The 12537-nt window shown below is 38.2% G+C and overlaps 1 protein-coding gene across 1 annotated transcript in view; it reads right to left on the bottom strand.

Annotated features, from left to right (window-relative positions):
- The window catches only part of Mael (maelstrom spermatogenic transposon silencer), a 28669-nt gene that overhangs the window by 2566 nt on the left and 13566 nt on the right, over positions 1–12537 (bottom strand). Inside the window, exons 9-10 of the mRNA XM_031388291.1 lie at positions 1353–1415; positions 149–281 (exon numbers count right to left, since the gene is read on the bottom strand). Of these exons, the coding sequence (XP_031244151.1) occupies positions 149–281; positions 1353–1415 (196 nt within the window). The remainder of the gene's footprint in view (positions 1–148; positions 282–1352; positions 1416–12537) is intronic.

The following is a 12537-nucleotide window of genomic DNA, read 5'->3' on the forward strand; positions in this document are numbered from 1 at the left end:
AGACAGTACTTGACAACAAGATAGAAAAATATATCTTCACTTGAAAATGACGAGAGAAATTGCTTAGAATTAAACTAGAAGAAAAAGGAAACCCAGATTTTCCATAATTAGATACATCCAAGGTTTTCTGACAATGAGGCTTCCGTACCTGGTAGCGCCCTGCATCCAATACAACCATTTTGGGTGTCACACTGTTGCTGGCCTCATAGTCTTGTAGTGGTACATGAGCTCCAGTGAGCTGGATTCCAAACAGAGTGGCTAGAGAATTACTGATGCAGTACCTTTAAAAATGAAGACAGAGCTCACTAGAGCAACTTTATTGGTTCACTCTAAAAGTATTCAGGTTAAGTTTTCCAACAAAGAAATCGTCTCAGAGGTAGTACTCTAATTTGAAGAAAAATCTAGAGATTGAGAGAGAAGAGATGGGAACAAGCAGCATTCAAACCATGAATGCTATTACTGGTAAGCAATCCCCTAATGACTAGATAAAATTTCAGTTTGCTACAGGGTATGGGAATGAGGGTAGTGATCAGTAGAATTCCCCAATGTTTGAAGACAGAAGGCAGAAGCAGAAATAGACCACAATCCTCAGCTGAAAAGAGTCTGCAGGGAAAGGTGCTGCCAGAGCACCCTGAGACTTGGGCTTGTCCTAGTAGCTTCAGTTGTCAGCAACTTGATAGAGCCTGGAGTCACATGAGAAGAAAGCCTAGACCCGGGACTTGCCTAGTTACAGGTCTGTGGGCACTGTCTTTGTTGCTAATCAATCTAGAGAGCTACATACCGTTGGCAACACCAGTCCTAGGCTTCGTAAGAAACCTAGTTAAACTGAGCCATCAAGTAGTACTCCTCCATGGTTCCTGTTTCCTGCTTGAGTTCCTGCCCTGACATCCCCTCAATGATGGGCTGTGACCTAGAAGTGTAAACCACAAGAAATTCTTTTCTCCCTTAAGTTGCTTTTGGTTGTAGCGCTTGTCACACTACCAGAGAACAAACTGGAACAGGGCTGTAGGTGCTTTCACTCCATAACAAGAACGATGGTTTACAATTTTAGGGCCCATCACAATAAAGTGATATCCTTAGTGCTAGCAGGGAACTGCCTCTCCTTAAGGAGCCCAAGAAAGAAAAACCTCAATAAATACTTCTGAAGAGTCCCCCAAATTGTTAAGCAGGGATGTGGACAGAACAGTAAAAGTAACATTTTAAAAAACAAAACCCCAAAACCCAAAAGAACCTTTGGTTTTCTTGGACTTAGAGTTAAAGAATGTGAACAGACACCCTGGCGGACAACAGCAAGCACATCAGGCAGAAAGGATTCCCTGCAGAGAAGACATAGCACTCCTCCCCATACTTACGCGATTTTCTTGCAAACAGCTAAAGCACAGAAGAGAATATCATTTTCTTCATGCCACTTGCACCTGTACAAGCAAAAGGACTTTAATGTACTAATAAGTGGTAGAGGATAGAGTGTGTAATAAAGTCTGGAGTTCTATCCTCAGTACAAGGAGAAAACCTGCACTAACTGAAGTAGCTAAGCTAAATTTTTTTTTTTTTATTTTTAATATGCTGGATTTCCAACTCAACTAGCTGAGATATTCTAATAAAAACTGATACTATTACTCAAAATTTCTTATACCTTTTATATTTACTGTTTGTGCTTGTTTATTATTGTGCTTATTTAATATTGAGTGTGCTTGTGTGCAGGTCAGAGGGCAACTTGCAAAGTTGGTTCTCTTCTTGGCCACAAGGGTTTCCAGGATCAAACTCTGATGGGCTATCAAAGTAAGTTATACGTTACCTCCTGCAGTGAAAAGCCTTAATTGTGAAAACTACATATAATCATACAATTAAATTTTACCTTAAAATGAGGATTCTAGAGACATAGTAGTAACTAAAGTTAACATAGTCACTAAACATGGATTGCACACACGTTACCAATGATCTAGGCATGAAGGACACAGAACTGAATGAAATCATCTCAGAACACTTTATTTGTAGTGGTGAAGGAGGATCAAAAGACATATAGTCATACTTAAAGAAAAGTTCTAAAGAACTAAGGCACTGATATGAAGCAATAGCAACAGTGTGGAAGGAAGTGACCAGCAATGACGTTGAGAAAGTGATGTTTGAATGGAGACAAGAGGAACGTTAGAGAGGAAATGACCAAAGTCAGACAAATGACTAAATCCAGAACTATAAACACAGGAACAATATACTCATGTTTTCCTACTAAGTACCATATACTAAGACTCAGAACGGTACTACTAACAATACAAAGCTTGCTTAAACTTAGCAAGAATCTTCATTTAAAACCATAAAAAATGCTATTCAGTAACTAAAGTTATTTGTGCAAAGAAACAGTTAACTGTAGACCATCTAAAAATCAATCTAAAAACTCCCCTTGTAATTCCAAAGACTAGTGATACAGTAAGTATGATTCATAAAGCTCTAAAGATTTAAAAACTAAGATTGTGGATAGCCATACAGAATTAGTAAGTGTTAGTTTTGCTCCTTGTCTAGATTTCAAGTCACAGGACCTACCCAGATGGCTGCTTTCTATTACAGGTCAGATCTGAGACACACTCAAGTGGGGGTGAAGGGGAGAAGTACCTCACAGTTAAGAGCAAAATGCTCTTCCAGAGAACAAGATCAGCTTCTGGCACTCATGTCAGACAGTTTACAACTGCCTAAAATTCCATCTCCAGGGCTTTCTGAGGCCCTCTGAATGTACAAGCACCTATGTGCACAAACCCACACACAGACAAGTCAACCCTAAATAATATACCTAAGTATTAAATACTATGCCAAAAATTAAAATCTCAAACCCCCAAACAAAAATGTTTCTAAATCTATGGTTACCCTACTCTCTTAGTCAGGGTTTCTATTCCTGCACAAACATCATGACCAAGAAGCAAGTTGGGGAGGAAAGGGTTTATTCAGTTTACACCTCCAAACTGCTGACTCAAGCAGGTCAGGAAGAAGGAGCTAATGCAGAGGCCATGGAGGGATGTTACTTACTTGCTTTGCGTCCCCTGGCTTGCTCAGCTTGCTTTCTTGGTTGGCTGTTTTGTTGTTGTTGTTGTTGTTGTTTTGTTTTCCCAGACAGGGTTTCTCTGTATAGCCCTGGCTGTCCTGGAACTCACTCTGTAGACCAGGCTGGCCTCCAACTCAGATATCTGCCTGCCTCTGCCTCTGAAGTGCTGGGATTAAAGGCGTGTGCCACCCCCACCCCCAGCTTGCTTTGTTATAAAACCCAAGACTTCCAGGCCAGGGATGGCACCACCCACAAGGGGCCCTTCCCCCTTTGATCACTAATTGAGAAAATGCCTTACAGCTGGATCTCATGGAGGCATTTCCTCAACTGAAGCTCCTTTCTCTGTGATAACTCCAGCTTGTGTCAAGTTGACACACAAAACCAGCCAGTACAAATGACCCTTTGTCAACTTGACACACAAACATCACTATTAAGCCTCAACCCTTACTTTCTTATTCATCCCCAACATCTAAATAACTTTAAAAGTCCACGGTCTTTATATATTAAAAGTTCAACCCCTTTAAAATATTTAGTATCTTAAAATTCAAAGTCTTTTAAAAATTCAAACTCTCTTAATTGTGTGCTCCACTAAAATACCTTCTTACTTTGAGAGGGAAAATTATCAGGGCACAGTCACTATCGAAAGCAAAATCAAACTCTAACATCCAATGTCTGGGATCTACTCATGATCTTCTAGGCTACTCAAAAGGCTTGGGTCACTTCTCCACCCCTCCTCCTTGCAGCACACACCTTGTCTTCTAGGCTCCAGATGCCTGTATTCCTTTGCTGATGCTGTTCTTGGTGGTCATCTCATGGTACTGGCATTTCTAAAACACTTCTGTCTTCCACTGTAACTAGGCTCCACCAATAGCCTCTCATAGGCTCTCTTCATGGTGCTAAGTCTCAACTCCTTTTCGTGACCTCTTCAGTCCTGGGCCATCAATTGCAACTGAGGCTGCACCTTCACCAATGGCCTTCCATGGCCTCTCACAGTGCTGAGCCTCAGCTGCTCTTCATGACCCCTTCTTTCCTTCAAAACCAGTACCACCTGGGTGACTCTTACACATTAACAAGTCTTACACATTACCTGCTGCAGCACAAGATACAACCTTGGCTCTCTCTGGAACACAGCCTCTTTGCTCTCAGAAAACACTTCCCAGAAGATGTCACCTCAATGACGCTGGTCTCTTCTTAATCACTGCTAATTTCTTAGATCCAGCTAACTAGCATCAACAGTTCCAGTAACACAAAGGTTTTGCTTTAGTAGTTCTGGTGTCTTATTAATCACAGCTGATACTTCAGCCCCAGCAAACCAAAAGCACAGAATCTTCACAATCAAACTAGCAATGGCCTTGATAAGAGTCTTTAATCTTCCCTCTGAAATTTCACGAGCCAGGTCTCTATCTTTTGCACTATTCTTAACATGATCTTCCAAGCTCCTACATAACATCCCTCTTAACATCCCAATGGCTCTTCTAGCTCAAAGTTCCAAAGTCCTTCCACAGTCCTCCCCAAATATGGTCAGGTCACCACAGGAATACCCTACTATGCTGGTACCAATTTGTTTTAGTCAGGGTTTCTATTCCTGCACAAACACCATGACTAAAGCAAGTTGGGGGGGAAAGGGTTTATTCAGCTTACACCTCCAAACTGCTGTTCATCACTAAGGGAAGTCAGGACTGGAACTCAAGCCAGCCAGTAAGCACAGCCCTCCATGGCCTCTGCATCAGCTCCTGTTTCCTGATCTGCTTGAATTTTAATCCTGATTTCCTTTGGTGATGAATAGCAGTGTGGAAGTGTAAGCCGAATAAACCCTTTCCTCTCCAACTTGCTTCTTGGTCATGATGTTTTATACAGGAATAGAAACCCTGACTAAGATACCTACTTAAAGTGGTGCTGCTTAATCTGTTTTTACTCACTTATTAATCTTTTTCCATTAAACCATAACAAAACTCCTAAAAACTTGAGTCTTTTGTAGTTAAAAGAAAAAGTACTCATTACAAAACTGTCAGTAATCAGATCTGGTTTGTGTTATTTTTAAATTTATGTTAATTACATGTGTACCCATGTAAGGGAGTGTAGGTGCCTATGGAGCACAGAGGGTAGACTCTCTGGGACTGTAGGTACAGCAGGTAGTGTGAGGCACCTAACATGGGTTCTGGAAATTGAACTCTAGTCCTCTGGAAGAGCACTATATGCCATCTCTAGCCCCTCGTACACTGGTGTCAATTTGCCTACTGTACTCTTCCAAGCTTCTGATGCTGCCTCACCTGCATATACACAGCATAAAGTTATTCACACCCCTTTTTATTCCACAAAGTCCTGATAACTGCTTCTGCCCCTGTTTCAGATTACACTCTTCCTTCAAAGGAAAACTACTGTTAGAACTCTCATCATCCTACAGTTCTCTATGGTCTAGTGAGACTCACTCACTGGCCTCTCTTACAGTCCATGTACACCCTTATTCCAGAATCACTGCTGAGCCTGATTTCTAGTGGAAATGTCCTCTATTCAGCCTATATCACTGTCCACAGAAATTCTATTTCCAAAAAAAAAAAAATCAGACAAAATATTTACCCCATAAAGTATTTAGTGGTTTTAAAACCCTTACAATGATATAATTTGAAATTAACTTGTCTCTAGTCTGATCAAACATCACTCTTTGAAAGCTTTTTAAGGTTCCTTAGAAGTCCCTTTATGTAAGAGTCTGGTATGTTCACATATCTCACTGCTGCTATTGGAAAGGAGACTGAGGTTAAGTATTATGTCACATTTGCCCACATTTCTCACAGAACCTAGTGTCTCATGTATTATACAAGATCTCCTCAAATTTTTGTTAAATAAAGAAAGCTCATTTAATTGAACTAAGGATGAAATTCTGAAGTGATGTCACAATATAAAACCTTACCTCTTAAAACTACTATTGTCAAGACTTTAGAGCTGGAGAATTAAATACATGCATACATTTATTTCTTGTCCCCAAAGTCTTTTGAAAAATCACAACCAACTAGATGCACACAGCAAAGAAATACAACCGGCTTCTCTATAGCAGCTTAACAGTATAGAAAAAATGAGGAATGGTGGCTCAAGTCACTGCCTTTGTGACCCACAGAATAGGCACAGAAAGATCTACCTGAAGATCTGTCTGTCAGAATTTTCCACAGCATATATATACACAGACAATTAAATTAAGAAAGGGATGCTGCAGGTTAGGAGGCTGAATTTCTGTTCAGAGCTGTCAATTCTCTAACACCATGCAAGGGAATAAACTGACTACTCTTAAATTTAGGATTCTGCTTCCAACTTACCAAGCTCCTTTGTTGGTTTCCCCTTTTGCAAAGCCTGGCTAGCTGGTAGTTCCTACTAAACAAAGTGGGCTATTTACTTGGTTTTGAAGCCTTATTTTTAAATATAAACATAACTAAGGAGAACCAGGTGTTCAAAAAAAGCCTGCAGCATGAAAAAGGCCACAGAAATTACATTCCCAAATGAGATAAACCAAGGAACAAAAGTGAAGAAAGAGCTCGTGGTGGACTGTGGAGTTACTGCATGCAGCATGCTTCACTCCTCACCTTACCAGTCTTCATCATGGACACTGACTATGACTGTAATTTGGGTAACATAGCAACTGTAGGCTGAAGTGATGACCCAAGCTTTATTGTAGTAATGACACATCCTATTAATAAAGGTTCTGCATTGAGTCTTCCTGCTCAGACTCTAAGCGATCTCATCGACGACACACTGTTGGCTCATCAGATGCTTCACCAGGCTTCCATTCTAAACTTGACTCTTCATGCTTTGTCATTCACTTCCCATTCTTTCTCCCTAGATTTAAAGCAAGGTCTACTGCTTTTTACCAATCTAAAACCTACTTCTGTCTCTACTGTCACCACCCTAGTCCCAAGTCATTTATTTCCAACTCATCCAATAATCACAGGCTCCACATCTTATCTCCTTTCAAAACATCTGTAAATCCCTTAGAGAGCTATCAGTTTTCTTTCCTGCTTGGTAAAATTACTATTTCTAACAAGTCTCTCTTCATTTTATCTTCCTGCTTCATCTCTTACTTTCATATTACAATTTAATAGTCTTCTTGACCATTCATTTTATAGTCTCCCTTTCCATATACTTCTCAGTTGATTTCTTTAGCATTTATTACAACTACAATGTTAATTTTCTTAAAATTGCTCATTGAACGTATCTTTCCTACGTTAGCTTCAGGAAGGTAGTGTACATTAACTTTGCTATGTGCAAGAAAGATGTGCAGTAAGTTTTGTTTTGATGGGGTTCTGACTGGTCTGAGCGCAATATGTAGATTAGTATAGACTTGCACTTGTAACAAGTATGTGTCACTATGCCTGAGTCAGTATTTGCTGATTAAATAATGGCTGTGCTGCAGGCCACAGACTTTGTATGTTAACCCAAAGACAATTTGAGAAGAAACATTAGAACAGGACAGTTATTAAAATTTAAACATTCGAGCTTCTAAAATAGTATGCCCCTTACTACCTTACTACTTAAGTTCTAAACTGCATTAATATAAAATTAATATAAAACCTACCCATGTTTTCCTAGACTTTAAGATGTGTTATCAGCCATTTACTATTAATTCTTTTAGTAGGTACTTAGAAGCAGTGTTTAAAATTAGTCTTTTTGACCTACATTAGCAGTTTATAACTAGCTTCTATAGCTTATCAACCCCAAACTCCCTCAAAAACTTACTACTTTTGAAGTGCTCAGTGACAGGTATAGGGACATGGCTCCAGCTTTCTCACTAAGCTGGCTGCAGTACTATGTCATCAGTCTCTTTGAACCAAACCACACAGGCCTCCAAAAATGTCTTACAGTAAAGCTATTTCAAATATTGTTGAACCTCTATTTAGTAACTGAACTTAACATTGTATTTCTTCTATTATAAAGACTGTTGCTGAAATTCATTTTACATAGAGAGATAGTATACAGTTGCCATTAAAGTATATGGAATAATTATCATGGTCTAAGCTTATACAATATATTTAATTTTTTGAAAAAATTTTTGTATTTTGGCCAGTATTTAAGAATTTTAGAAAATATTTTGCCTTGAAAATCTTTTATTGATCTCTTCTGGTAAGGTGAAAAGGCCAGAACAGAAATATGCACCAAAGGTCAGCTGTTTGGAAAAAAAATCCAAGACAACATTGGGAATTTTTTTAAAACAGAGTGCTATTTTACAAATATTATAAGTAGCACAGAGGATAATACTGAAAATGAATACAGATACCAAATACTTCTGGATGTAGTTTTAGAAATACTTTGTCCAGTAACTGAATAACTGGATTGAGCCTATCCTAACATCACTTACAACATTTTACAGATCAACAACAACAATGACAAAAAACAGTCAACAAGATTCTACACTAACAGTATAGAGGACAGAACACTAAGAACCCTATTCTTATACAGTATATGCAATATACAGTTATAAAGAGATAACTGTATATTGCAATGAAGAAATTTATCAGTCTCTCATTTCAAGTCTTTTTCTCAACTGTGGAGTTCAGAAAAGGCTGTAGGGAAGAGAGAAAAAGGAAACCCGAGTACCTGAGACTAAATGCAAATCATCCCCACAAAGAGGAAGACCACTCTAGATAAAAACTGACCTAGAGACTTGGAAGAGCAAAGCCTTTGGCTGTTGGGAAAGCATCTGTGTATGAGAGCTCTTAGACACTGGATGGTGATGATGAGAAGCCCAAGGAATAAATATAAGAACCTGTATGATCAAATAAAAATGGGAAATCAGCTACCAGTCATTTGTTAGTGAACCTGTATGCTGGTTGCTACACTGACAGAAGAGGGAGCTCTTGAACTGAACTTGCATTCTGTCAAAACTACTACTCAAGAGACAAAGGAAATAGCAAGCCCCATCCACAGGAAGATATCAGAACATACAGAAAATAAGAAAACACTTGTAACTTCCAAAAAACCATGGAAATTCTAACATAACATTCCACATGGAATTAAATGTTTTCACACAAGCATGTAAGGACATGGAAACATACTCTGAATAAGAAAATTTCAGAACTATAAATAATTTTAAAAATGAGAAATAGAGTTGACTAGACTCAGAAATCAAAACAGGAAAATATCATAAGTAGATTACAAACTGCCCAAAGAAACAGAGATTCATCTTGAAAGAGAAACTAGAAACCAGAAAACTGCCATGAGAATAAATGACTAAAGAGTAAAAAGAGAAAGTAACTAAAGTGAAAGATACTATAGTAGCATATATTACAGATTTCCTTAACAGAAATTAAGAGTGGAAGAAAAATTTCTACCTGAGAATAAGGTCTAGAAACAGATGCCAATTTTTGCATACTGCGATGGCTTATCAGACACCTCATAAAATGGACCTTAAATAACAAACCAAGAGGAGCTATTAATATCAAGTATAACAGTAAAGTCTTTAATGTCTCTGAGCTAAAAAACCCACATAAAGCTAAGAAAATTATAAGCTTTGTAAAAGGAATATACAACACAATGGAGTTATATTTTCTTAGGAATTCATGGACACAAAGTGTGACTCTGGAAATCTTAACCATGTCAAATAAATAAATAAATAAATAAAAACAAAAACAAAAAACCTGGGAAATACCTTTCAGACCAAACTTTTTGATGTACAGACACCTTTTAAAAGCAAACAGCTTAGTGGATACACAGTAGCATCCATCCATCTAGTCCCAATAGATGCTGTATCAAGAAGACAGTTAACTGAAGAGTAAGAGAATCTGCAGACACAGTACCACATGTGTCTGCTCCCAGGACTCAGGACAGTGAGGCAGAACGATCATAGTGAGCAAGCACAAGCAGTCACTGTAGCTCAGATTTTCCTGTCAAGGCCCAAGTGCCACCAAAGGTCCTCAGCTTAGTGGTTCCTGGGAGGTGATAGATTTATATACGAAGCAAAGTATAGGGTGTGTGGTGCACACCTTTAATTCCAGCATTTGGAGGCAGAGGCAGGTGGATCTCAAGTTTAAGGCCAGCCTGTTCAACAAAACAAATACAGTATAGTATGATTTACATAGTGAGACCTTATGTTGAAAAGGAGGAAGGTGAATGGAAGGCCTTCAGGTAGCTGAGGCTGGTGTGTGTCTGCTTAAACAACTGTTTAACTTCCCAGTGTTGAGTAGTGCAGTTTGCTTTACCACACACACTCCCACTGCAAGGCACTACATGAACAGTCACAAAAGAAAGAGGCTTGGGATCATGGGCTTGAGCCTTCAAAATCTAAACCATCCCTTTCTTTATATGGGCTGAGTATCTTGGGTGTTAATTACAATAATAGAAAACTGACTCGCCAACAATCATTGTAGATCTTGTAGATAGATTCAAATCCTACAACCCCAAAGAGAATAGAATATTCTCATGTGTTCACAGGACAGTTCATAAAATTGATTATGTATTGTTATCAGAAAGAACCATAAACATAATTACCATAGTGTTTTTTTTTTTGTATAACGATCAACATAGTTTGGTTTTAATGCAAAGATCTGTAATTTATGAAAAGAAACTGAATCCAGAAAGGCCTTTACCCTACTCATTTAAAAAGCTGACATTTACTTTATTAGATTTATTAGAGAATGAATTAAACAGTACCTATTCAAAATCTGTAGGATGTCACAAAACTCTGAAAGTTTAGAAGTAAAAATTTTGAGACTTCCTTCCTTGCAGACATCTCAAAACATTTAAAAATATTTTTCACTCTATATAGTTCCCCTAAAATATACAAATTACCAAATACACTGTTAGAATTATGAAGCTTAATTAAATTAGTTTCCATGGAAGAAATAAAATCGACAAAGGAACTGCCCCTCATCAATGTACCAATATTAGACTTACAAACCTGTGTGAGAAACAGGACACAACTCAACATTTTATTTAAAGAATCAGTTCTCCTCAAGTTAATTTCTATACCTTTGTAGTGTTTCAGTTAAGTGAGTGGCACTTCTGAATATGCATTGTTAGAAAAATGCTAGTACTTTATATATCCAAAGGCTAACTAAACCAACAAAATGGAGGTGGGACCAACATGGGATAGAAATAAGCAGTATTGTGAAAGAAATAACCCAAGTATCTTTGAGACAATTCCTGTGACTCTATCCTCAGACTAAAGTCAACCAGATGAATTCTCAACTGCCATGGTTCCATCAACAAGACAGTAAGACACATACTTAACAGACTTCTCATTCTCTGTACCATCTGCCACTGAAAGGAACAGGGTCTAGCAGACAAACCGCTAATCCAAAGGATGATTGGAGCAATGAAAGATGAAACTGGAATGTACTAGAAAGCAAAAAGCACTGGAGCAACGTGATGCTGTGAAAGGTAGAGACTACTGCCTGAAGGAGCCTCTGCAGGTCTCGTATGCTATCAGAGCTTAATAAACAAGCCTTGATACAGAGATAGAGTATATAATTCACTAAATAAATCCAGACCACAAGTCTATACTCACATAAGAAAGTAAAAATTGAAGAAAAGCTTTTATTATAGAATTCTAACTAAAAAACACTGGAAGGACAAGGAAAGATCACTATTTCACAAGCACAGGAGGAAGCCTTCCAACTAAATCATCACTGGATGCCAGAACTAGTATTTGACAATTTAAGGAATTCCATTACTCTACAAAAATACTTTAAATTACTTTGGTTTGGAGATTGAGCCTCGGGCCTAGTATTATTTAGGTAGCGCTCTACTGCTGAGCTCATGTCAGCCCATCATGAGGTCGGTACACAAAAGTGGCTGATCTAAGGCAAGTGACTAAGTTGTCAATCAGGAATGGGACAAACTGACTTAATGTACAAGTGTGACATATGGAGAAGATGTAGCACTTTTTTGTGATATTCCTCCTAAAATGTATAACCTTAGCCTAGTCATGAGGAAACATAAGCCAACTCAAACTGAGAAACGTTTTATAGAATAATTGGACTTCAGTTTTCTTCAAAGAAAGAGACTAAGGACCACAGGAGTATAGTACATGCCTGTAATACCAGCACTTGGGAGGCTAAAGCAGAAGGATCATGAATCCCAGGTCAGCCCAGTAACACACAGGCACAAACATGACCAAGATGTTCCAGATCAAAGTACTTGTAAGATACATTAAGACTATGCAATATGTAATTCAGGACTGGACTTTAGATACTGTTTTATTTATCTATTAAGACATCATGGAAGGACTGACAGCCTATGAACTTCAGCTTAAATAATAGTACTTTGTGTCAATGGCAATATTCTGACTTTGGTAATTATACTACTATAAGAGAAATGTTAATTCCTAAGGAATATTAGCATACTTAGATACAAAGAAACAGTGACTTTATTTTACTCTTAAGTGGCTTAGAAAAAGTGTGTATGTATTTAGAGACAAATTATTATGAAAATGTGTTAGTTAATTAAAGAAACCAAGAGCCTCTACATCTGTGTTAGTCAGGTGCTGTCAGAGCCTCTCAGGAGATAGCTATATTTAGTCTGGC

Source organism: Mastomys coucha, unplaced genomic scaffold (genome assembly GCF_008632895.1).
Source record: "Mastomys coucha isolate ucsf_1 unplaced genomic scaffold, UCSF_Mcou_1 pScaffold1, whole genome shotgun sequence".
Taxonomy (NCBI): domain Eukaryota; kingdom Metazoa; phylum Chordata; class Mammalia; order Rodentia; family Muridae; genus Mastomys; species Mastomys coucha.